The 25,105-nt window shown below is 37.3% G+C and overlaps 2 protein-coding genes across 3 annotated transcripts; one reads left to right on the top strand and one right to left on the bottom strand.

Annotated features, from left to right (window-relative positions):
- Positions 1-51: 51 nt before the first annotated feature.
- LOC137107759 (oligophrenin-1-like) lies at positions 52-17,377 on the bottom strand. Its single transcript, XM_067491731.1, has 24 exons — positions 16,683-17,377; positions 15,483-15,578; positions 14,900-14,961; positions 14,098-14,169; positions 13,257-13,358; positions 13,051-13,161; positions 12,741-12,845; positions 12,509-12,638; positions 12,303-12,403; positions 12,069-12,160; positions 10,831-10,909; positions 8,901-8,934; positions 8,656-8,718; positions 7,974-8,048; positions 6,987-7,071; positions 6,475-6,533; positions 6,041-6,146; positions 5,762-5,921; positions 5,018-5,165; positions 4,217-4,522; positions 2,515-2,644; positions 2,142-2,192; positions 1,496-1,544; positions 52-1,388 (listed from the first exon to the last, which is right to left on the bottom strand). The coding sequence occupies exons 1-24, from the start codon at positions 16,834-16,836 to the stop codon at positions 1,383-1,385; spliced, it is 2,376 nt and encodes a 791-aa protein (XP_067347832.1). The 5' UTR covers positions 16,837-17,377; the 3' UTR covers positions 52-1,382.
- A 3,311-nt stretch (positions 17,378-20,688) lies between these two features.
- On the top strand, positions 20,689-23,982 carry gjb1a (gap junction protein beta 1a). 2 transcript variants are annotated; one of them, XM_067491737.1, is made up of 2 exons: positions 20,689-20,861; positions 22,486-23,982. In XM_067491737.1, the coding sequence occupies exon 2, from the start codon at positions 22,500-22,502 to the stop codon at positions 23,220-23,222; it is 723 nt and encodes a 240-aa protein (XP_067347838.1). In that variant the 5' UTR covers positions 20,689-20,861; positions 22,486-22,499; the 3' UTR covers positions 23,223-23,982. The 2 variants fall into 2 exon arrangements, with proteins under 2 accessions (XP_067347838.1, XP_067347837.1); XM_067491736.1 differs by lacking the exon at positions 20,689-20,861 and adding an exon at positions 20,950-21,426.
- The last annotated feature ends 1,123 nt before the right edge of the window (positions 23,983-25,105 follow it).

Raw genomic sequence — 25,105 nt, 5'->3', positions numbered from 1 at the left:
GTCAGATGTCACAGAGATCGTACCTATTAAATGAAACGAAATTATCGATAGTTTTAATTCATGAATTTTTTTTATTAAAACGCTTCCACTGAGTCACTATAAATGCCCTTGTCAATGTAAAGCCAATAGTCAGAAACATGGCTGAGTTTAGACAAACACAGGCACCAAATTTATCAACCTGCTTACATTTTGCAGCATACTACATACTCGTCTTGTACTTTGTACAGATTAAAAAAAAAAAAAAAAAGATAAGCTCACAACACTGCTGTTTTTAGCATTTTCATGCTTTCACAAGTAAAGTGACTCTTTGAAGTCACACAAGGCCGCACTATATATTACAAACCTTCACATTAAGTGCACTTAGTGCAAATGGCAAACATATAAATAAAAACAAACAACATAATATTGACAGATTTCAAATGTTATTGAGTCATAGTATTTGGAATTCTTTGTATTTATTTTCCAATTTGAAAAGCAGACAACGAAACAACTTTTTCACTTTGGGTTATAAAATGAACAATTAGATTAAAAAAAAGAAGCACAATTGTTATATACACAATTTCTAACAGTTTTGACCTGTTTTTCCATTCACAACAATTCATCTGACTTCCAACGTATTCCGGTAAACTTTGAAGACTCCCGTACAAGATCACCTACCACCAAGAAGAGGTGAGTGACACCAAGGTCACAGGCAAAGGAATGTATAGATCGTAATCTGTATCTTTCTTTTAGAAATTCCCTAGTGTAATACACTACATAATGTTAAAATGCTCCTTTTTAATTGATCAACTAAAATTTTCACATTAGTAACTCTTTTACATATGTTTTTTAAATACTGAGTTTCAATCTTTAGCAGTTGCTTTTTCAAGCTGATCCACTGGAATAACAATAACATTTGTCTTAACTGCATTTTATGGCCTTAAGATCTAGCAGTTAGCACTGAGACTAACACAGCCCATTTTCAAATTCAAATTCATATTGATTGGAATGTTTCTTTGGAATACCTATTTCACACTGCTGAAAACAAGAATTAAACCAGATACGAATAAAATTAGGAGTCATTCATACTGTTTAAAATTAAACTATAAAATGACTAAATATTGTAATATTTCATAAAGTGTTTGGAACAAGGAAAGAAATACTTTTGCTTCATTGTAACTTTGGAATATTGATCAAACACTGAGCCAGTCACTTCTTCATGTGTAGTTTTCGCTTGCCTGTCAAGGTGATTTGTAGCGATTAAAAAATTCACAAGAACCAAATAAGTCCATTCAGTTCTATTGAGTGCTAATTTCTCATTCTTACAAAGTCACACTTGACTGCTTGTGTGCACCCAACAGAGGTATGTAGAGGTCACATCATGTGGTAAAGACTCCTTCCATTTAATTCTGAGGAAACAGACAAAAAAGAATCAAGTCTCAATTATAAAACAAACATAAAGTGAAATTATTACACCATACTGCGACAGCATAAAAAGTAATAAATAAAAACGTACCTCTTTTTTTACGTTTGTCACTGCTGATGGTGATGGAGTGGCCGGTGAACTAAATTAGAAAAGAAAAATACTAATTACAAATGCACCAGATTCCACAGGCTCTGTCTTAAGGCCCCACTGAATAATAATGGTGATCTTGCAGGTCCACTGCATCTCACATTGTATGACAGGAGTCAGGAGTAAAAGCATTCCTCATTTATGTGCTCGATCCTTACATTGACTAAAAAAAACCTGAACCTAGATTTCGCAACCAAACCATAAAAGAGCAGATGTGTTCCCATCTCACAGCCACCTCACCGAGGAATCATTACATCATCACCTTGAGGACTTGAATGAGCCATTATGGGAGAGACCACAATGGGTGAACAGAGTCAGCTAGCACTTATTCAACATACCAGAATGAGGCTTTGAATAATAAACCCTAAACATTATTAAATAATTAACCCTTTATAATAGTTAATCCATTCACTGATCAATTTAAACATGTAATTTTTTTCCTATTACGAATATCATAATTTGTGTCTTCTGGTATGCTGGGTTTTTGTTTTAATAACTTTTCAACTGCTGTAAAGTTATGCTACACATATTAGTTATGTGAGCTAAAGAAAAAGACCAACTGCACCAAAGATAAATTAAGTTTACATACTTGACAACTTGTCTGGAGGCATTTTCAAAAAACTTTGTTTTAGAAGCAACGCTGCAGAAAAAGAAGAAAACAAACATTTTAGTACTGTAGAATAAAATCATGATTTATCTGACATTTGTGACTCTTTATTAAATACTTGTGAGCAGTTGTCACCAAGGACATAGGATCGGACATGTCACTACTGATTCTAAAACACTGAAATCACACATCTGGCACAAGTTTGCTTTAATTTTAACTCTCTATTTTTAATTAAACCATCAATCCAGTGGTTGAATGTTTATGGTACTGTACCACTTGATACAGTTTGTCTTTGCATATCTACTGTATAAGTACTCTTTAAAATGGGGCTACAGACTCTGTGAAGAGTACTTACTAGGATGTTGTTGCAGCCTCGCTGCTGGGTGCACTTTGGGGATGTTGTGGAGTAGGAAATCTGGAGGGGGGCTCAGGAGGCCTGCCTGGGGGTCTACAAATGGACTTTGATCTGTTCAGGCCAGAATCTCCTAAAAGAAAGTTGTTAGAGCGTCATGTAACAGTGCATGGAAGTGTGAGAGAAATGAGAAGTTTGCTAGTGGAATTAGGTAAATGAAAGAACTAGAATCCTAAAGCTAAGAGACTTTGACCCTACTAGACTGCTCAAAGATTTTTCACCCTCAATAGACATTTCCATATTAAATTTGATCAATCTATTTTTATTAAAGGCTTTAATAAGTTATAGATCGATATCCAATCTCACCATTATTTTTAAAATCCTTGAAAAAGCAGTTGCAAAGCAATAGTGTGACCCCCTGCGTGAGAATAACTTTGAAGATTTGCAGTCAGGTTTAGAACAGATCATAGTACAAAAACAGCACTGGTGAAAGTCACCAACTATATTCTGTTATTTCTTTATTTTTTCCAGGGACAATACAGCTAAACATTGTTACAACTAAGCAACCAATGGTGTGTATATAGCAAAACCCCCGCCCTTGGTTAGGCTTTTAGATAAAGACAAATACAAATACATCCAAATCGCTTTGAATGTAGAAGTTGGTCTTTTCCAGATACTTCGATTCTGATTCTGATAGACTGATAGATTCTGACAACCTTTGAGCCTACTGGCCCAATTGAAATAGGTCTTAACGCCTCATTGGGTGCATCAGACTTAAAAACTGGGGTCACAACAGCTGTTTCAAGTTTTTTAAGAAACTCACCAGTTTTAATAGATCAATTTAGCTTCAGACAAGGGACTGACCTCTAAAGTTATCCTGTTAGCTCTTAATACTGCATCTGACACCACTTAACACAATATTTTATTACAAAGACCAGAACATGTAATTGGGAATAAATTAACTGCAATAGATTGGTTTAATCCTTATCTCTTAAATAGATTCAAATTTGTTCATGTTAATAATAAATATTCCACATACAAAAGTTGGTTATGGAGTTGGTTATGGAGTTCTGCAGGGTTCTGTGCTAGGACTGATACTTTTCACACTATACATTTTATGGGAAAACTGCCTACTGTAAATTTCCATTGCCACACAGATGACACATAGCTACATTTATCTATAATATCTATATCATTATCTAAAACACAGATGAGACAAATCAATTAGTTAAAGGCATAACTTCAGCCTCCAATTAATCCAAAATGCTGCAGCAAGAGTACCGACAGGAATCATATTTTACAGATCTTACGGATCCATATTTCTTCCTTATTAGCTTTTCACCATTTGCTCCCAATAAAATCCAGAATAGAAGTTAAAACCCTCCTCCTTGCATTCAACCATCCTAATGCTCACGTTATACTGTACCTTATAAAGTGCATTATCTAAATAGACCACTTTGGCCTCAGACTGCAGGTGTACTTGTAGTTCCTACAATTTCCAAAAGTAGTGCTGCTATAGCATTCATCTCTGCTGCTACACTGTTTTAAACTTGATTTTCTGCTAATAACCAGCTTCACACAGTAGTAACAAACTAGATTTGTTTAAACACAGAAATGATGAACAACATTCTAAATAACTTTTTTCTCTAAATAGAACAAAACTCATTTTCAGAAAAACAAGTTTATCAGCTACATACAGTCATACCTTCTCTGTTAGCTGATGTGCACTTTGGAGGATTCTTTCTGCTCTGGAAGGATGGAACTCTGCTTACGTAGACACCAGACTCCCCGTTTGCTGCAGAAGAATCCAGGCTTTGCTTTGTATCATTTGTCTTCCCTGTATCAGAGTCTGAAGGTTTGTCCACACGATAAGCTGGTCTAGGAATCAATGCTTGTCTCGGAGGAGGTTCTCTTGGAACAAGTGGAGGGTAGTTTACAGGTTTTGTCCGCTGCAGTGGAGTGGGGCTCACTGAGATATCCATGTCCACAGCAGAACCATCATTTTGGCCATCTGTTTGACAGAAACAAGGATGTGACTACTTGGAGGGACTCAGTGGAACAATTAACAAGTGTACATAGATGTCAAAAGTTTTGGGACTGCATTAAATGATTTGCTAATCATTTCTGTGTGGTCCAAGCTTCAGATTACTTCAGAGCAGGTTATGTGGCTACACCAAGTAAAAAGTTAGAACCAATTAAATAACTAATTAAATAATAAATAAAAAAAACGCAGATGCCCCAAATTTCCCTACCACGGTGTTTGAAAGGATTGAGTTACACCTGCTTAACGAGGGGTTCAAACAGACTATGTTATTTAGACTGAGGTCAAAACCAAAAAAGAGACCAAGTAAGAAAAAAAGTAAATTGGATACATGTGTGTTGCACAAAAAATTGTTCAGGTTTTGTTCAGAACATTCAAAACAATCCACTGTACACTGAGCACAGATAGGATGGATTAATGATGACAATGATGACGACAATCGGGCCAAAACAGGCTAATACCTACTCTCTGCAAACTGAAAGAGGTCGTTACTAAGAGCTTGATGAACACGAGGTGGTCGCTTGGAGATTGTGATGGGTTGATGCTTTCTTGGGGTGATCCGTGGAGGAGGAACAGGTGGGATGGTGCTTTCCTCTGGCATATGACTGAAGATCTGTAATCACAAAGAAGTGACAGTGACACATCAGTAGCTATTATTTCAGATACTGCATTAGAAAAACTGAAACACCACATTACTGCTATTTCAATCTTAACAAAGGAAATAAGTTTTAAATCAAACTCAAAAAAGTAGGCTACAGGACAAATACCAAATTAGTGACATAATAAATAATAATCTCTTTGGCACAAAATAAACATGTATATTAATTTTATGTGTGACTTTTTGGCATATAAAGTAAATAAGCTACAACCACAAGCTACCTAACTTAGCTTAGCATATAAAAAGATCAACTAACAGCTAACATTTATTCAGTCCATACAAAAGCAGTAACTCCTTGGTTCTCTTTCCAGGACCAGCAACTGTTTGCTCAAATATTTGATTTGCAATTGTAAGAAAATTTTCCTTTCAGCAATGCCAAGCTAGCTGTTTTCTCCCATCTCCCACTGTGCAGTTAACTTCCAAACTTCAAACATGAAGACATATGTTTGTACAGATATAGCATCAATCCTTTCAATGAACTTTTGGCAACAAAAGTGTCAAACTTTACTTTATTAGGGACAAAATGCTATTGGGTTGATCTGATAACGTACCTTTTTGTAGTCCTCAATCAGAATCTCAACAACAATATTCTGGAACTTGATGTCCAACATGGCCGCTACTGTCTCCTCCTTTGCCCTCATCAGTGTGGGTCCGAAGATAACAGCCATGTTTGACGGAGTCATTAGGTTTTCATCACTGTGACTGCACACACTGTCAACAAATATCAAACTGGGTTGGATCAAATGTAACAAAACTGTTGAAAGAGGCAGTGACCTTCAGCAAAAGAGCGTATGGTCCTGTAAATGACAACAAAGTACATCAACACTCACTTCACCAAGTGTTTAATTAGCATCTCTAGCATCTCTCTGTTCTTCTCTGGTACTTTGTAGGTAAGTGAATGAATTTCACTAAGTCGAAAGTCCAGATTATCTGATTCTATGAAACAAAGGAAAAACAAAGTTACCCCATCGAGGGAATTTCTTATTGGAAAAAAATACTTTGCATGTGTTAATTACTGCACATAACAGGTGAGGACCTGGAAGTCTGGGGCAAAGCACATATTAAAGTGTTTTAAGGAGAAATTGCAGCACATCTTTATATTTTGAGTGAAACAGAATTTTTGACTCTATTAGGTAAATAAAAGTGACAGTTTTTATAATCGCTGGTCACAGTAGATCTAGGCAGAGATTTTAAAGAAGTTGCAGACATAATGACACAATCATTTTGATTCTTAGCGGAAAATAATTTCCAAAGCTTGTCTTACTTGCAGCACACATGAGGTCTCTGTGTAGATTATAGGTCATCAGAGGTTCAGAGAGACTCCTGCAGATAAAGACACCCATAAACACAAGTGAAAGACTATAAATCAACACATCAAACAGAAGAAAAACAAAAGTCAGCACTAACTCGTTAACACAATTGCACTGGAAAAGCACTCAGAGAACATAACCCCAGTCAAGGCTACATTTGTTATTCAAATAATAGTGAACCATTTTTAATGTGCATCTTGTTCCAGATCTACAGCCAAACATGACAGACAATTGTGCAGATATTTTTTAAATACATATCCTTAGTATCTGAAGGCTCTGTAATATGTTGATGTGAGTCAGGTTTATGATCAATAGAAATGTGTTTAACTAGCATGAAATTTTGTTTATTTCTTAAATGAATTATTAAGTAAAATAATTATTAAAGGCATTTGATATAGAGCCTATTTAACACCAATCATGTAGCCCCCCTGTTACATTCACAAAAACGAAGAAGCAAAAAACACACCTTAGATAAAACTTCAATGCACTTGTGATAGTTTTATCATCCCAGTCACAGTTGTGGAGATCCACATCTCCTGGGTTAGTAGGGTCTATAAAAAGATCGAATCAGAACAAATAAGCACTGCTTATCAAAACCTCATTATCTTTACTGATCAAAGTTACGGGCACAAAGTGACATGGAGCCAAGAAATCTGTATACAAAATAAATTTGTTCAAGAAAATCAACTCCACACCTTTTTCACGTAATAGATTTAGGAAAGGCATGTTTTTTAAAAAAGGGGATCAAGCCTGGATTTCATTTAACTGCTTTAGTTTCTGGGCCCTGGTATTGTTCAAGTTTGCTTCCAGTCACAATGTCATGCAGACACAGAGACAAACATCAGCATTTATTAGAAGTTACATTCGTGTCACCAGATGAATGTAATATTCAGTCAAACGTTCCCTCTTCTGCTAGTTTTCGACTCCTTTGAATCCTCAGGGAAACCACAAAGTTTCACAATTTCTGAAGAATTTGGAGAACTTATCTCAGACCTTGTTGCTAATTCTAAAGAGATTACAATAACCTGACTACAATATTAGCCTGAAAAGACTGTGTTCTTTGTTGTTAATAATAATATTAACAACACATTTTAACTTTGTCAGAACTGCATCTCTGTCTTTCAGAACCCCCACACTGCTCCTCGTCTCTCTCCCCTTCTGTTCACATTGTCCTCATCCTTCTTCTCCTCCTCTGTTTGTTTTTTTCTAAACACTATACTGTATGTGTATTTATGTACATTTAAGTGTGTGTGAATCTCATTTTTCCGTTTCATTATGTGGCTTTGGAAGTTGTCTGCCATCCTTGTAGATAGAGTTCTTCCTATATAATCATTAATATACAATTTCATCATCATGACCAACCACAAAGAAAATTCTAGTATATTCTTTAACTGGAATAGAAAACATAGTGAATGGGCAGATGTTACACATGTTCAAATGTTTATTTCCTTACCAAAGAAGGCATTTAAAAGCTTCTGCACTTGGATGTTACTGCCAACTGTTCTGTATACTCCCTCCTGTGTCACTCCTGGAAGAGAGGGGGAGGTAAGAAAATAAAATGGGAGTATAATCTTGACAAACACAGCACAGTGGAAATGTAGCACATACTTTTCTTTAAAACCTGCATGAGACAGAATCAAGATACAGGTGTTCTTTCCTGATCATGAGCTCTTCATTGACTTTTTCTACTTAGTTTGAGACTAAATTCTCTGTACTTGGATCATAAGTCAAATTACATGTGTATTAATTGGGTGCTTAATTCCACATTGGTAAGAACAACCACTCTACTAGATATTAGACATATTGCAACTATAAAATTATAAAGGTTACATCTGTCTTTAGGACAGAACTGATATTAACTTGCATCCATCGAAAGAGGTAATAGCAAAAACAAATCTTCTAATTTAAAAAAAAAAATCTAATTTAAAAAGGCCCAAATGGGCCTTCAAAGTAAAAAATGTGTGACAATATAAAATAGACTATTTCAGACTTCCACAATTGTTACATAGAACATTTTTCCCTGAGAGAAGTCTGTCAAAGTGGCATCAAAATTACTCAGCTATGACTCAAGTACTCCCCCTTAAGGGCAAGTAGGTAAACTGACGAAACTGCAAAGAACTCTGAAAAACCTTTACCTTTTGTTTCAATATAGTTGATGCACTTTCGCACAAACTTGAATCCAGTTTCATTCAGTTCCACTGCAGAAGTAAAACAAACAAAACTGAAAAAAAATATTTGAAAACTTTCCTGTCATTAACACTTTCCTGTACAAATGTATATGTTGATGTGACATGTCACGTAGGACATGATAGGGTCTGGCTACGGTGACATCACAACTAAAGACTCATAACTAAGAATAAAGCTGAAAATAAAAACTTACTTTCAGCTTGCTTGTGAATTGGGGAATGATATATCTGAAATGAAAAGAAGGAAAAGGAAAGTGAACACTGTCGAGAACTGGAAAAACCACAACATGATTAATAAGCACGTCCCTTTTTCTGGAAATAAGGGGGAAAAACATTTGATGATGCTTCACGGGCACAAGGCCATATTCAACAATATTTAAATATTTAACACATGAGCTGATTTAAATTACATGAAAATAAGAACATGGAAATACAAAGGAAAAACAGACGGCAGAATGTGTCCATGTGTCCAAGCAAGAGGAATGAAAAGACTTCACTCTTAGGATCAATGTGGCAAAGACGCAGTATCATAACCAGTACTACAGGCAGAATCACTAGTTCTTCACACCCAGATCAGCCAAAGGCCAGGAAATAGTTGTCAGATAAGGTAAATAAGGTACATCAATTCTTTGTCTAATTCTTCCCCTGATATAGCTCACTACCCTCCCCTCCAAAGGATGTCAGAGGTCAGGGCCAGCTACAAAGCAGCTGAAAACAGTAGTCTGTGGTCCGAGAATACTTTAGCAGGGCCAGTGTTTGTTGTCACAGCATGTGAAATATCACTGTCAGACCCATTAATTGATTTTCTGAGGAGACATCACTGGCTACTTAATTACCCGTCATACTTGTCTGTAAGAGATTATTCTGTGCTTTGCTCTGGGAGGAAATTACTTGAGTTATGTTATTTCACAAAAACCGAATCACATGGGGGCTGAGTTTTACGTTTAAGGACAAATGTGCTCAATAGATGCAAAGACACTGAAAACACAATTAGAAAATGACTTACACCAAAAAACGAAGACTCTTTTCATTTCTGTGTCTAGAAAGAAATTTGGTGACTTCAAAAGTAACATTTCAGCTAGAACCAGTACAGTACAAGTTACAAATAGTTACATAGCCACATTCAGGCCTATGTAAAGTCAAATATAAGGTGTTCATATGGTGCCACTGAAAAGTAGACTTGTACTTTGTGTTTCTATTCCAAAAGCTGATAATGATTCAAATTCAAAAGAGTCAACAAACATGATGTGGAAAAAGTTTTAACTTTTAACAGAAGATGAGAGACTCAGGCAGTGGATCTCTGCTTGACAATATTCAAAGTGGGTAGGAATTTTCTTGTGGTATTTTCATTACAATAATAAACAGTAATCACTGAGGAAGTTGTACAGGAAGGGGGCAGTGAAAAGTGTGCCTTCTGCGATTTTCACATCCTCCAACTGTGGCAGGATATTTGTTCCACGACTCGCACGATGTCCACCTTTAACCTATCTGATATGAAAGAAATCTAACAAAAAAACTGAACATAGCTACCACAAAAACAGAATTAACAAGTTCCTAAATTATTCTAGTAAGGCCCAGTGCTACTTCATCCTCTCAGAACTGCTAAACACAGAGACAGACCTTTAGACCAAAAGGGTTTGGCAGACCAACCTGTTGTAGTTTCTACAAAAAGGTCTCCATTAACACTTAGGCATGAATTTCACTCTTTTGAGTCAAGAGGCTATTAGGACTAACCAAATGCCATCATTTAGTTGCACACTGCTGGTTTAACTTGCCTAACAAGCATGCAATCTCTCACACAGCTGTATAATGAGATCATCCATGCTTGTATCCCGTGGTGCTTCACACATGTCAATAGAGAGCTCTCACTTGCCCTGGACGAGGGATTTGATTTTAAAAATATCACACCCATAAAATGATTTCCTTAGAACACAATATTAAAAACAACATACAACAGAAGAATTCAAGCTTTTTTCCCCTTTTTTTTGCCTTTCACAGTTCATCAGATCGGTTTTGCAGATTCTCACATGAAAGACACAAAGTGGTGCGGTGACTTTTATATTGATATTTTGACAGCCAAAATATTTTAGAGAATTTTCATCTAAAGATGAGTTTTAAACTTACTGGCTCTTTTCCGTCCATGGCCTCTATCCACAGTTTCCTTTCTCCCTCTGAAAGAGCCTGGAAAGTGACATGTGTGTTTCTAAGGAAACAAGAAAGCACCATTAATGAGACAAAGTTTGCAAATGAAATTATTTAGTCACAGGATGTACCACTACAGTTTCCAACCAATGTGAACATTAGGCTTTCTGTTAAAAGCTTTGACATGCCATGGATCACACAAATGTTTCAGGCAAATTGTGGGACACAAAACAACAAGAAGACCTTAAGGAGAAAGAATTTGCAGCAACTTGTTAATTCCTGTGTGTTGATGGCAGAAGTAACAAATGGAGATTAATTAGACAAGTCTAGAGAGAGGATGAAAATCTACTGTTGCAATCTGTCTGATGGAGAAGAAACTAAATCTAGTGCCCAAATTTCCCGCTTGTAGGCTGCTGAATTAATTGTTAACTAAAACAACTGTTACAATCTTTCTGCCAACTTAATTATCAATATACTATAAAAACCTCTGAAAAACTCTTAAAACGTCTGTCAACTTTAACAGTAAAACCCTGATACCTATAGGAGGCAGTGATGTTTGAGGATATGTTAGTGATAGATCATTTTTATGTGACGCATCTGAATGGAAAACCAGAAAAAGTCAGCCAACTACCAATGATCAGAAAAATTACAAATTCATTGTTCATTCACATCTTCTGACTTAAAAGCTAAGGGTTGGGTATTAACACCGGGAGCATTGCAGATGGACATTTAGTGCTTTAAAATGTCTTGTAGCAGACAACATTATCTTCAACCAGACAGCACTGCCACCTTGAGTTTATCAAGCAGCCAACTCCTCATTATTCGCTGCGTAGTTCACACACTGGCACAGTTTTGTGCCTTTTTTTAAACTTTTTAAGTTTTTAAACCTTTAAAAACCCCAGGTAACACACCAAGTGTCTCCAAGGATTTCAAGAAACACAACTGCGAAAGAGCAGCATATGGCTCAGGCGTCTATTAAAATGCATTTATTCTGAATTGCCTGTCTAGATAAATATGAGCTTGTTGTGTTTCTTCCCCTGAAATCACTGAGTTTGCCATCTGTTTCCACTGTGTGTCCGTTGCTTAGGGATTGTTTGGGCTACAGTCCATTTAGCCCTCACAGTCTGTCCTTGTAAGCCACCTGTTCACCTCGTCGCCTGAACCTGTTTATCCCACAGGGCTTTGGTGTTGCCTCATATCCCAGTTTTGTTTGCACTAACCTCTCATTAGTTTCCACGTCAAAGCAAAAGCGTTTGTCGATCGACTCCGTCTTCCGACGGATGCAGGATTTCAGCGTCAGTTGCAAAGGGCCCTGCAGAGAAAGTTGGAAATGATAGCAGAAGATGTTCAGAAGACATTAAGTGACTAAAGATACTGTAAATGTAGTGCAGGTACACGGATGTTTATCTATGGTAATGTAGTGGATATGTAATAATTCCTTATCTGTGAAGCACCTGTTTAGTTGTGGGCTTTTGTTCGCAGGGCACCATGACCAGCCGTCTCCCATCCTTGTGATACTTGCAATAATATTTGACCCATGTCATACCCAAAGCCCCTGTTGATAGAGGGAACAAAGCAAAGAGGTTCAGCCTCTTGAGTGCAATTCCAGCCTGTACAAGCACCATGCTTCTGCTTAACTGCAGACTACTACTGCACTTACACTTCTCCTGACAATACAGATAACCCTCCATCGGCAGAAAACTGTGCATTTTAGAGATCTGGGATGGGTTTTTCATTCTTTTCATCAGTTCCTCCAACTCCTCACGAGTGCTCTCATAGTGGTTTCTTGTCTGCAGGTAAAACCAGACAGCATTGCGGCATTTAAAACACGTCAGATCAGAGGATATTAAAACTCACTAATGGCATCATATGTTGCCAGTTACACCACTCACGTTCTGCAAGCTGAGCTGCAGTTCCTGCTTATAAGGCATGAAGTCCTGAGTCATCTCAACCGTCAAGTTGTTGAGCGTTAAAATGCTGTGAAGAAATGCCAGCACCTGTCCAACCATAGCGTGAATTACATACCGCCGTCTAGTTTGATTCATCCCAAAAGACCCGTAACCATAAAACAAAGATGAATGAAAAGTGGAATTTGTTTTTCTCTTAAGCCCCCACCCCAAACCTGTAACTTAATATTTCTTCAAACTCTTTTGCATGTGTGGCAGCAAAGAGGAAGAGTGGGACACCACAGGCCGCACTTACTGGTTCCACCACATCAAACTTTTTCCTGTCCTGCACCTGATGGATCTGGTACACATACTCTACTGATGCTTCATAGAAGTTTACTCGCTCTTTGTCTAAGAGTTCATCTGCCTGTAGTGTAAAAAAAACATAAAGAGCAGAATTTGATCCTCTCAGTTGTAAAATTCACTACACAAAGAATACAAAATACTTGTACTTAGCTTCACCTCTTGAAGTTGACTCTCTTTCTTCTTGGCTGAAAGATTCAGGTGTTTGTCTAATTGAGAGTAAAATTTTTCACTCTCTTTCTCAAACTTCTTTTTCTTTTCCTGCAAGACAGATGTGATTCATGGAAAGATGATATATATGTATGATTAAATCAAGAAAGATATAGAACGTAGAAAAAAAATTAGGTATTATATGCTGCTCTCAGGTACCTTCGTTATATCACAATCTTTGTGAATTTAATAAAGTTCAAAAGAGATTTTAAATCACTTGTCTAATAAATGTAATATAAGCTGTCTCACTGATGTTAATTCCTTTTTTGAACATTTTTTACCCACATGTACGTTTAGGACATAATACTGTCCTCTGTTGAAATAGTTGTCGTGTTTTTAAATGAGCCAAAACACAAGACAACTTCTAAATAAGCTTCAGTGTTTTCTTACTGGAACAATCAAAAGACATTTTGCATAAGTTAATAATGAAGAATAATTAATTTAATTGTATGTTTTTATAGTTGATTAACATTTTGAGAGACCAAAAATCAAATTTCATACTGAACAGTCAAAACAGTGTTTGTGAAGGAGCAAACAGAATATGAGCTGCTCTGAAGTACATAACTGTCTGGTCGAGGATGAGGACTCTAACCACATCTTTTGTAAAACCGGGGAATGTTTTACACACTTTACAAGAGATTTGGGGAAGTAGCTCATACAGTTCTGTGTCTAAGTACCTGAACTGGGTGATGTTTGACTTTCACTGCAGTAAAACAGCTTGCATTGCTGACTCATAGAAAGCCCTACCCACATATCTCTTTTAGCACAGAGGTATTAAAAAAACACTCACTTTTGTTAATCCTATTTGCTCCTTCCTGAATTTCTCCAAAGGCTTAATGAGCAGGTCGGAGGCATTCTGAACCTGGACAGGGACAAATGAAGTAGCTGTTATCTCTCTACAATTTATATCGCATACATAATGTACTGACATACATAGAGCACTCCCTTTAATGCAGTATCTTTATACATAGATTTGGTTATTTGTGGGGATCAACAACACATTTTTGAACCCCACAAATGATAAAAGCAACTTTCAGTTTTAAAGTTAGGTTTGCATGCAGAAAACCCAGTCCTACAGGAACTACCACTCCTGGCATGCAATGACTGCAATGTAGGACCAGAGGATACATAAACGCGTACAAAACTGTGTCTCAGTTTGACTGTCATAGAAAGAGAGAAACTATGTGGGAAATAACAACAGACAACAATACAAATGACCACAGTTACACAAATGGATTTAATTAGAACACTGGTGAAAATTAAATAGTCAGTGTTATATAGAGTATAATGACATGTTTGTAAAACAGCAGAAGTATCAAAATATTCAACAAGTAGGAAGCAAAAACCAAAGACAGGAACTGAAAGCAAAATAATAAACAGTAATCATATTAGTGGTTCAACATAAGGCCTCAGATACACCCCCAGCATGTCTCCTGTGAAAACTAAATAACATATTTTAGTTGAGCACCAAAATTGTGCTAACTTTTCAACACACATGTTAATATGTACTGGGAGGACATGTTAATGTGTTTATTTTTTTATTTTTTTTTTAATAGGATGCATAGTCAGCATGGAGGAAGCGGATAACCAACCATCATCATCCTGTCGTGCTCCACTTCCTGAAGAAGTCCCGCAAACTCCTGAAACGACTGAGCTGAGGATGAAAACAATAAAGATGATTAGTGGAGTAAACACTTAACTGCCTGATGCAGGAAACGCATGTGGGAAGATTAAAACAGAAGCAGTATGAAGAACTTGCTCTCGTACTTGCATCTGTGCTTTACAACAGCTTTTATGATGAAATTATTCCAGTTATGTTTATACACACTGGTCATTTAGTGTTAGGGCAAAAGTAACTTTTCCAAAGCAATTTATTTCTGATTCTTCACATTAAAGTCGTGAGGAATTACTGGCTGGTTGACAAAAATGTTCCCCACAACTAAGGTCAATAGGTCTGTTTGTAACAGCCAAGTCTGATGTAGAATAACAACTTTTATAATAACAAATTCAAGGACCTTTTACTCTGCTCTACATTGAAAGTTAGTAATTTTCTACACTGTGTTACTAAACAGAAGTGACTGGTTGGAATTAATTTCTCTAGCAGTAGCTGTATCATTGTGAGTTTAGTTAGTAAATGTAAATTGTGTATTTAGCAGCATGTCTGTTTAATCTTACCAATGTTAATCTCATCGTCTGTTAGGGAGTCACCGATGAAGTCAAACTGGAACATGCTGAGAGTCTGGGAAAACTTCTGCACTGCCAAACAATAGCCTGTGAAAAAATATAATGATGATAATTAGATTTAGTTTTTTAAAAACACTTGAGTGGCTACAAATGCCTGAAATCTACAACTAAATATACAATCTGTATTGCAGGAAAATTCACTCCAACTCTCATGAAGTTAAGTACAGAGCATTTGTATTTTTCCTAAAACTAAAGTCTAAAGTACGAAAGACATCTTTGGCAGTACTCAGCAGCTTGGCAGAAGCCAGAATGTGGTCAATGCGATATATTATCCCTGCTGTGTCTGGATTTTATTATGAAAACCAAACAGAGTTTGTCTGATCAATGCTGTAGAGCCTGATGCTGATCTCTCTAGAGTCGTATTTTAACCCCTCTTTTTCTCACAGAACGGTTCGGAATCTTCCAATTCACATGTTTTCCACATCAACCAATTGTGTCTTCTGCACTAAGGTTTTCTTCGTAGACACAGAAGCACACGAGCATCAAATCCTGATCATCCTGTATTAAGGCAAAATTGCAACATTCATGAATGTCTTTCGTTGCAGCACCCGTGACCTCTGGCTATTATCTGAATTGAATATAAGACTCTCCCCACTCTGAGGTACCACTACAGTACCTACAATGACAGTGTGATTTGGATTGCAGAAGAGCATCTTGGCAAGTTTAACAGAACAAACAGTGTTGACCCTAGTGGGTGACACGCTGATCCAAATATAGGCCTCTACAGTACTGTGTGCTGGCACTGGCTTTGGTCCACACACACACACACACTACAGCCAGCAACAGGGAGTTGAGCGACAAAACTACACAGAGAGGAGAGGTAGAAACAACATATGGATTGATACAGTTCCTGTAGAGGGGGAGACAGCTGTTGGGAAACAAACAACTGGTCATCCTGCACATCTGCATGGGATACAAGGTCTTTCAAAGCATGCTGTTTGGCCATCTCCCAGTGGTGCACTAGCACCTCCCTAAACGTGCCTCTCCCACCCACCCACATTAATCATGTAGGCCCGTAAAGAGGCCCCACTGATGCTTAACCCTCTTCACTAAAGTGTATTTACATGTAACTTGTTGGAAAATCTTATTACTGGTGTCAAAAGAAGAGAGAAAAGATTGAAATATACTTACTCTTGATTGCATTGATAACACTGTTGCCATCTTTTATCAACTCTTTGAGAGATTTGCTTGTCCTGTCCAGCTCCAGCTCATAACACTTGAGAGTCTCTCTGAAATCCGGACTGTCCACATAGCAGTGACTAAACTCAAGAGGAGGATGCCCCATCTTTAGGGCGACGGGGATTTCGAAAATAAAGAGTTTGTTTCCGAGAGCCACACAGCCTACGGTCGTCTATCGCTCAGTAGCCACCGCTGCTCCCTTGTCCCCAGTTCACGCTCTCATCCGTGCAGGGGAGCAAAAACCATGGTGTCCGTGGGAGCCTGCCGCAGCCGCTGCTCTGATGCCGAGTGAACTAAATGGCGGGGAGACACGGTTTGGACTCGCTTCCCTTTGGTCCGCGTCCGACGTGCTGTTTGAACTCTAAATTATCTGTATCTTTCTCCTCTTGTCACTTTTCCTTGTTATGGTGTTGCGCTCAGAAGAGCGGCTATAATCCCGCTGGACGCGTCCCATTCCGAAATCTTTTAGGCTTTCGAGAAAGCTGCTCCTGTGCTTTTCCTCAGCTTTAACTAATTTTATTAATATATATAGATAACAACACGTTAATGAACAGCTGAATACGTTTTAGTAAATAAATGTATCACATTGAGTTATTATTCACATCCTTTGGTCCTGCGTCATCCTAATGAAGGTAAGACAAAGCTGAATCGGACGTAACCAACTGGGTATGGAATAATAAAAAAAACGTCCCCTTTCCACACCCAGGAGGTTCTTAAAGGGGCCACAGCTCTCATAGTGTCAGTGTTGGTAGTGCTGCTTTCACGTACTGACAGAAATCCTCTGAATGTACAGGAGTACTAAAGTAAATTAAGGGAAACAGATAGGAAATAAAAAATTATGTGCATTTTTATGACTTTTTACGAGGACAAGCAAATCTTTTCACATAAATTCCTTTATTTATTAGCTTCTAGTTATTTATGAAGTAATAAGGTCATCGACTGGCATTATTGTGCCTGTGCCCAACTAGTTTCATATTAGTGAGCAGTCTTTTGTGTGTGTGCACGTGTGTGTGCACGTGTGTGTGTGTGTGTGTGTAAAACCATTTTCAGTTCAAAGCAGGTGGTGATACATATGCAGCCCTTGCAATGACACATAATGTGTGGAATCTTGGACATTTCATAAGAACCATGTTTCTCAGTTAGACAGGTCACACCTTTGCAGGTGATTGGGTGTGTTCCTGTATTAAAGATTAAGGACCATGTGACCTGACTATGTTGCACAAGCAACTTCACCAGTCTTAATGTACACAAGCATTGATGTATTACGCACATACAACTAGACCTACATCGTAAAAATGTTGATATAAAACTATGTCAAACTACAAAACTACTGCAGTTGTGGCAGGAGAACAAAATTAAGGTATTACAAAGTAACTTAATTAATACTAAAGTCTGGCATAGAAAATACAAATTCTAAAAAATAAATAGACAGTCTGTTTATGTCTCTCTGTGTTGACCCTTAAAAAGACTGGCGACCTATCCAGGGTTTACCACACCTCTTCCCCTATAACCGCTGGGATAGGATCCAGACCCTCCACAATCCTAGGCAGTTACAGATAATGAATGGTTATAATAATGAGATTGATTATTGGTCAGTGTCTGATGATAAACACAGATTACTTCCTGGATATATGTGAAGGCAGTTTTATCTCCAGTGAGACCTGTTTTGAGAGTTGATGTTGAGGTGTGTACAGCTGAATCACTGAACAAACTGCTGCTGCTGCACTGTGCCTCTCACCAGAGATGACTCACACAATTCACTGCTGATCTTTTGCTTTTGTACCCATATGTTGCAATAACTGTTAATGACCTCCAGATGTCATCCTCCAGACTCAGCTGAGGCATGGGACAAAAGTTAGCCTGCTAACACCACACACACACACACACACTCACACTTACTCAATTTTAAATGCTTTGCTTGAATGCAGTTTTCTTCTGAGAAACAAGTTTTTTTTTTGCATGCGCATGGCTAAAACATAAAATGTATAACTCTCCAGGCATTCGCGAACAGAAACAGCAACAAGGGTGTTACAGAACAGGCCATGAGAAACAATAAATGATCCTTGCAACTCACAGGAATGTTTACGCATAATCATATGTCTTGGTAACACTTCTTTGACAGGCTGTAGTCTAAGCCATTGCAGAGCCCTTAAGCTGTTCACAGTGTGTGCAATCAGTCTAAATGATGACCAGAGTCAGAATGCATCACACAATGGAGATGGTGGTGTCCAGGGTGACATAAACCAAGAATATGCACACACACACACACACACACACACACACACACACACACACACACACGCGCGCACACACACACACACACACACACACACACACACACACAAACAAACATAGACTAGGACTCATTGTGGGGGTCTGGTTTCAGGCACAAATTTGGCAATGAGACTACAATAAAAGTGGGGCAGTAGAAAGCAAAGATAGGAAGTGAAAAAAGGAAGAATACACAGATATTTATGTTGATTTTGACAATAGTGCAATCAAAAGTATTCAAAAGTATGCAATCAAACAAACGTCTGGTATAACCTCACCTGATGTCAAGGTGCATAGACAAAGAAAAACTAATTGAAAAGATCAAGTTGCCAAACCTTGACAAAGGCTACATTCCAAAACAGTTAAAATCGCAGCAATTATTGCTCTTTTGTATATTTTTACATTTTGTACAACATAATTGTTAGATCTTCGATCTTTAAATTAAAATGAGTGATACTTTCGAGCATGATGTTTTATTAAATACGCTGCTTGCTGTTGGTATTATTGTTCTCCTCACTGCTGGTTCTAATTCTGTTGGAGTTCAAACTGTTGTTGCCAATAGTTTCAAATCAATTGCACTAATGAAGATGTGCCACAAAGATCAATGTAAGATCTTTTCTATTTTTATGACAATGATAGCATATTGTATGTCTTTGGTTCTAATTCAAACCAAACTTTCTTGGGGATAACTTATTATTTACAGACATGTTTTTATTTATTAAAATTTTTTTCTAGGCTCTAAAAAACACTAAATATGCTTTAGTAAACTATGCATATAAACATAACAACATGATATTTCTAATAAAAGCCATAATCAATTAGAATACATAATGTAGAACATTAATTTACCTAGACATAAATCGCAAATTGACCTACTCTCCAAAAAGAATTAAAAATATGCATTTACTTAGAAGCAGAAACACGCTATCCAATCCACTATGGTATAAGCACTGGGTTAAGGGCGTATCCTGTATGCTCACATCACTGCCATTACTCTTGTGATCAGGTCTGTTGATCTCAATAAATTTTTATGATTAAATAAAAAAATACGTTTGTTTAACACCCAAAAAAAAAAAGTGAAAACTGACCAGTTATTTTATCTATTTGATAAAATGGATAGAGGAACTGTAGCTTGTGACTGAAAAGAATGAAAAGTTTAGAGAAGTAATTTTTACAGGTGAGAACAATTTGGATGTGCATTAATGCTTTAGTAGAATTTAATCTAAAAGAACAATGGAGATTATAAGAACCACTTTAACATCTCCATGGAACAAACAGTCAACTGTCAAGATTATTCGGTAAAAAATCCCACTTCAAACAAATATGTCAAACAATGCTTGGGCCCACCAGGTACACAGTGAGGAGAAACATAAACTGATTGAATCTGTCCCTAAATATTAGGCACGCAGCAGCAACATGGCTATAAAGGCCAAGGAAAACTAGATTAGAGATTGAAGAAACCCTTGTTCTCTTATCATTAGATTTTATGGGTCATTCTTTGTTTTAGCCATTTCTGCTTAACTCCATATTGCGTCAAAAACGTCCTCCACTTCCTCTGCCGAACACAGCACAATAAGAATGAGAAGTCAGACTACAGTCCCCACACAGATTCCTCAGCAGGACAGAAATTAAAATGTTTGATCTGAACTCTGAAGCCGTTTGTTTGGTCTGGGTAAATGGGGCCATTGTATGCAAATAATGCAGAAGCATATGACCTCTCCAGTGCAGGGCAGTGGCTAGTGTGAGAGAAATCATTAGTAATGAAAGCGACCGTGTTCTGATTCTATTGTTCACAGGCAAAATCTGCTAATGGCAACATAAATGTTTCTGGATGTGCTTTATTGCCACCTACAGCTGAAGGTAAGTGGATTTGATTCTTTCGTGTACAGCATTTTTATGACCTGCTGTTTTATTTGGTGCTTAAGAGTATTCTTTAATTTACTGTTATGTCTTAACTTGAAGTTTAAGAGTTTGGGAAAAGAAATGTAAAACCATTTTTATAGACATTGTATCTAATAATGTTGCCTTTATTTTCCTGACAATAAAATAACTATTCAGCCATACGTCTGCTCAGAAAATTAAGTGGGACCGGTGATATTGTGTAAACCAGAGGAATCCTTCCTCTAATTCACATCCAGACACTTTTGTTCTGTAATCATTTTCCTGCCACAAATTTAAGAGCACTACACCCGCAGTTTCATTTGAGTGCAGATGCCCCCTTTGCATGGTACACCATGGCAACGGGCAAAAACATGTCACATGATGCACAGTACCAGACTTCAGTGCTGTGCTTTTAAGTGGCCTGCCAACTGCAAAAGGGGAGCAGACAGGCTTTCTTCTTCTCTGGATTCACATCCATGCCAAACCACCAGCTCAACTGTGTGCTCTAGGTTGCCTCCTATGCCTCTTTCACCTTCTGAGCCAGGTACAAACTCCAAAATGTATTTTACACCTGCAAAGATGCTAAGCAGAAAACAACACTGTATACTTTTAACATTGTTTATCGACATGGACATGTAATAATTTGGTGGAATGGGAGAAGAAAAAGAGAGAACTGGAAATACTCTAACCACCTTACTTTTGAGTGTACCAATATTTCCCATGTTGCTACATTGTTACACAAGGTTTCAGTATAAATACAGTATTACATGGACTTTTTTATGTGTTGACTTTGCACTTTCTTCTGAATATTTGAACTTATTTCTATCTTATCTCAGAGGAATTGAACCTGCAACAACTTTATGGTGTAGGTCTATAAATTATTATTGTCATTATAAATTTATTTGCATTTTATGTGCTCAATTCATTGATTAAAATAAAAAATAAAATACAGAAATTTGGATGATTTCTGGCCAGGTGGGGATGCATTGGGCTACTTCTGTAAATGTGCATATTTACTGACAGGTAGGTGCCTCTCACCATTTAATGCTCATAACTTTAATAAAAAATTATTTAAATTTACTGTTGATAGTGTTCAGACTGAGCAGTTATGTTGCTTAATTTCATGGGGAATTGTTTGTTTTATTGTTTCACCTTTTGGTAAACGAGCAATATTGGCGCGCATGTGTCAGGATTGGTGACTAGATGGACCCAAGTAAAGCAACAACAAGAGGGAGTGTGGTAATCAAAGGGGAAACTGGATGTGTATTAAGGCATTTGCTCTGAATTTGTATTCACTTTTTGTAATTTCTTTAAAGAACCAGATATTGAAAAATAATACTCCTACTTTAATTGTGAAAGTATATTTTATTTGCAGTGTTGTTTATTATTATTTTTTTCTATTTGATTTCAATTTGCTACTTTTATTTCCACCTATTGATTAATCCACTTTACTATGTTGTTCCTCAAGGATTTATAGCATGTTTATTTATTTATTTTTTGGTTGCATTTCATGTTGTATGTTCTTTATATACTGGACCAAAAACTTCAATTAAAAGAAATTTAGAACAATCTTCACTCAGATTTTGACCCTTTGATGTTTCAGACCCGGAACCAAAGATGAACTGGGCCTCATTTTATGCTGTCATCAGTGGTGTGAACAGACACTCCACCGGCATTGGTCGCATCTGGCTGTCTGTCCTGTTCATTTTTCGCATCATGGTCCTTGTGGTTGCAGCCGAGAGCGTGTGGGGTGATGAGAAATCTGGTTTCACCTGCAACACCCAGCAGCCGGGCTGCGACAGCGTCTGCTATGACCACTTCTTCCCCATCTCCCACATCCGTCTGTGGGCACTCCAGCTCATCCTGGTCTCTACTCCTGCCCTGCTGGTAGCCATGCATGTGGCCCACCGCCGCCATGTTGACAAGAGGATCTACAAAATGTCTGGACGAACCAATCCCAAAGACTTGGAGCAGATAAAGACCCAGAAGATGAAAATCACAGGGGCTCTATGGTGGACGTACGTCATCAGCTTGTTGTTCCGCATTATCTTCGAGGTCACCTTTATGTATGTGTTTTACATGATTTACCCTGGTTACAAGATGATCAGGCTGGTGAAGTGTGACTCTTATCCGTGCCCAAACACAGTGGACTGCTTTGTGTCGAGGCCCACAGAGAAGACGGTTTTCACCGTGTTCATGCTGGCTGTGTCAGGGGTTTGTATTCTGCTCAACATTGCAGAGGTGGTCTTCCTGGTGGTGAAGGCCTGTAGTAAGCATTTACACAATGCTGGGGACTTAACTATGGGGGCTTGGATTCAACAGAAACTTTGCTCTTTCTAATATAAAATAAAGATTTCATACCTGCATAAAGGGACATTTAAATTACTTTAGATTAAGGTAACAACTATTAATTTATCTTAAAATCAGGTGCATATAAAACACTGTATATTGTGATGAATTATTCAGTGAATATAGTCCCAAAGACTAAGCGTTCAGACAAGTTTCACTCAAGAACTGTACCAGTTCTTAGGTGATGCATTAGAACTACAATATAATAATAATAACAATAATCATCACCATCATCATCATAATCATAATCATAATAATCAGAATCATAATTTATATAGAACCTTTTACATGCAAGTAATATCTTGTATTTATAGAACAGCAACATACTTGTGTACTATAATAGGTTAATGTTTGGCCAAATAAAGACCAACTAAGTAACATTCTATGAAGCAATGTTCCACCTGACCACATGATGGGCTTCCATGGTTGTCTTGATGTTCTGATCTTGATAAGTTTTTACATGAACACAACAGAAAAGTGTGCCAAAATGCAATGCTATTTTGGGCATTGTAATTCACAATGTTCCGATACATGTTTTTTTTTTTGTTTGTTTGTTTTTTTACAAATGTTAAATAGGTTTAGATCATTTACATTGTTGTTTAAATGTTTTTTTCAGATATAAACAAAGCAATAACTTGAAAAAAAACTTGAACTGCAGATTTTTATTTATTAAATGTGTTGTCATTCAAAGGTGGTTGTTTATATGTAACATTATATTTCAGCACGCTGAAGAATAAAGGTAAACAAAGTCTGTGTAATTTTGTCATTTTTACTTGGTTTGGGTGGAAAGTAATCTAACCAAATTAAAAATGTGATTGACAAATTCAAAAAAGAAAGGACTGCACATGCTGAAATGATGGTATCAAACATTTTCAATTGCCTAGTATGACTCCAGTGTGATTTGTTCAAAATATAATTAATTTGTTTTTTCTCATGTTTTTTCCTTACAAAGAATAAATATTTCAACTAAAATCATCATTGACAGAGATGGGCAGCCTCAAATTAAGCTGCAGTCTGAACGGTGCCACTTTCAGTGATTCATCTCTGCTGTCAGCAGAGTGACTGCAGGGACAAACAACAAACATGAATGAAACATGTCGCATATTTTGTGGCACCATCGCCATCTTTAGACATGGGATCCTTGGGGCCGTGCTGCCACCTGTGACGAAATATCTTGGGGTGATTAAGTTCTACCTCTGAATGCCATAGTGTAGAGTTTTGGTGTTATCAATAGCCTGGCCACGTAAGGGGGTCAGTGTGTGGGTGAGAATAATTGACCCAGGGAACAGCTGGTCCTGCTGTAGCTGAGTAGGAGGGCACTTCTCTTTTTATGGATGGTTTCAACAAGCAGTTTAAAATGACTACAAGTTTGCTGGCAGCACTGCACCAAAACCAAGTTGCTCCACTCTGTTTGTCCTGTGATTATCGTTGTTAGTGACTGTGAGTGACCAAATTTTATTGTTTTGTTATAAACAATTTGTCACCAACTGGGTGGATAGGACAATCACCCACAGTACTGCTCAGCTTTTTCACCATTGATTAGTCGCTGTATACTACAAAAATTAGGCCTTAAAAAAATAGCTGTCACAAATTAATTGCTGCTATATGGAAATGATGGAAAGATCCATTAAGGAAAGGAGTAGAGTACCCCAGCAGTCCAAATAAGAATTAGCATCAGAATGTACTCAAAGTATCATATATTTTTATAATATCAGTACATTTTTAGTGTAATGTATATTAATTTATCAATATAATTAAATAGCATTTATACAGCACTTCTGGTTTTGTCAACGTAAAGCTAAATATAAACTCTTCATACTGTTGGATGGTTTAATCTGTAATAATGTGTATCTAGATGAATCAGATGATATATA

Source organism: Channa argus, chromosome 22 (genome assembly GCF_033026475.1).
Source record: "Channa argus isolate prfri chromosome 22, Channa argus male v1.0, whole genome shotgun sequence".
Taxonomy (NCBI): domain Eukaryota; kingdom Metazoa; phylum Chordata; class Actinopteri; order Anabantiformes; family Channidae; genus Channa; species Channa argus.
Note: the sequence above shows the minus strand (reverse complement) of the source record. Positions and strands in the feature narration are given on the sequence as shown.

Coding starts and splice junctions, on each gene's coding strand:
- LOC137107759 (XM_067491731.1), bottom strand. CDS start 16,836: ATGGGGCATCCTCCTCTTGAGTTTAGTCACTGCTATGTGGACAGTCCG. Junction 14,962..15,482: donor AGACGATGAGATTAACATTG/GTAAGATTAAAC, acceptor TTTCATCCTCAG/CTCAGTCGTTTCAGGAGTTT. Junction 5,166..5,761: donor TGATTGAGGACTACAAAAAG/GTACGTTATCAG, acceptor TTGTGATTACAG/ATCTTCAGTCATATGCCAGA.
- gjb1a (XM_067491736.1), top strand. CDS start 21,213: ATGCCCCCTTTGCATGGTACACCATGGCAACGGGCAAAAACATGTCAC. Junction 21,427..22,485: donor TCTTTCACCTTCTGAGCCAG/GTACAAACTCCA, acceptor TTGATGTTTCAG/ACCCGGAACCAAAGATGAAC.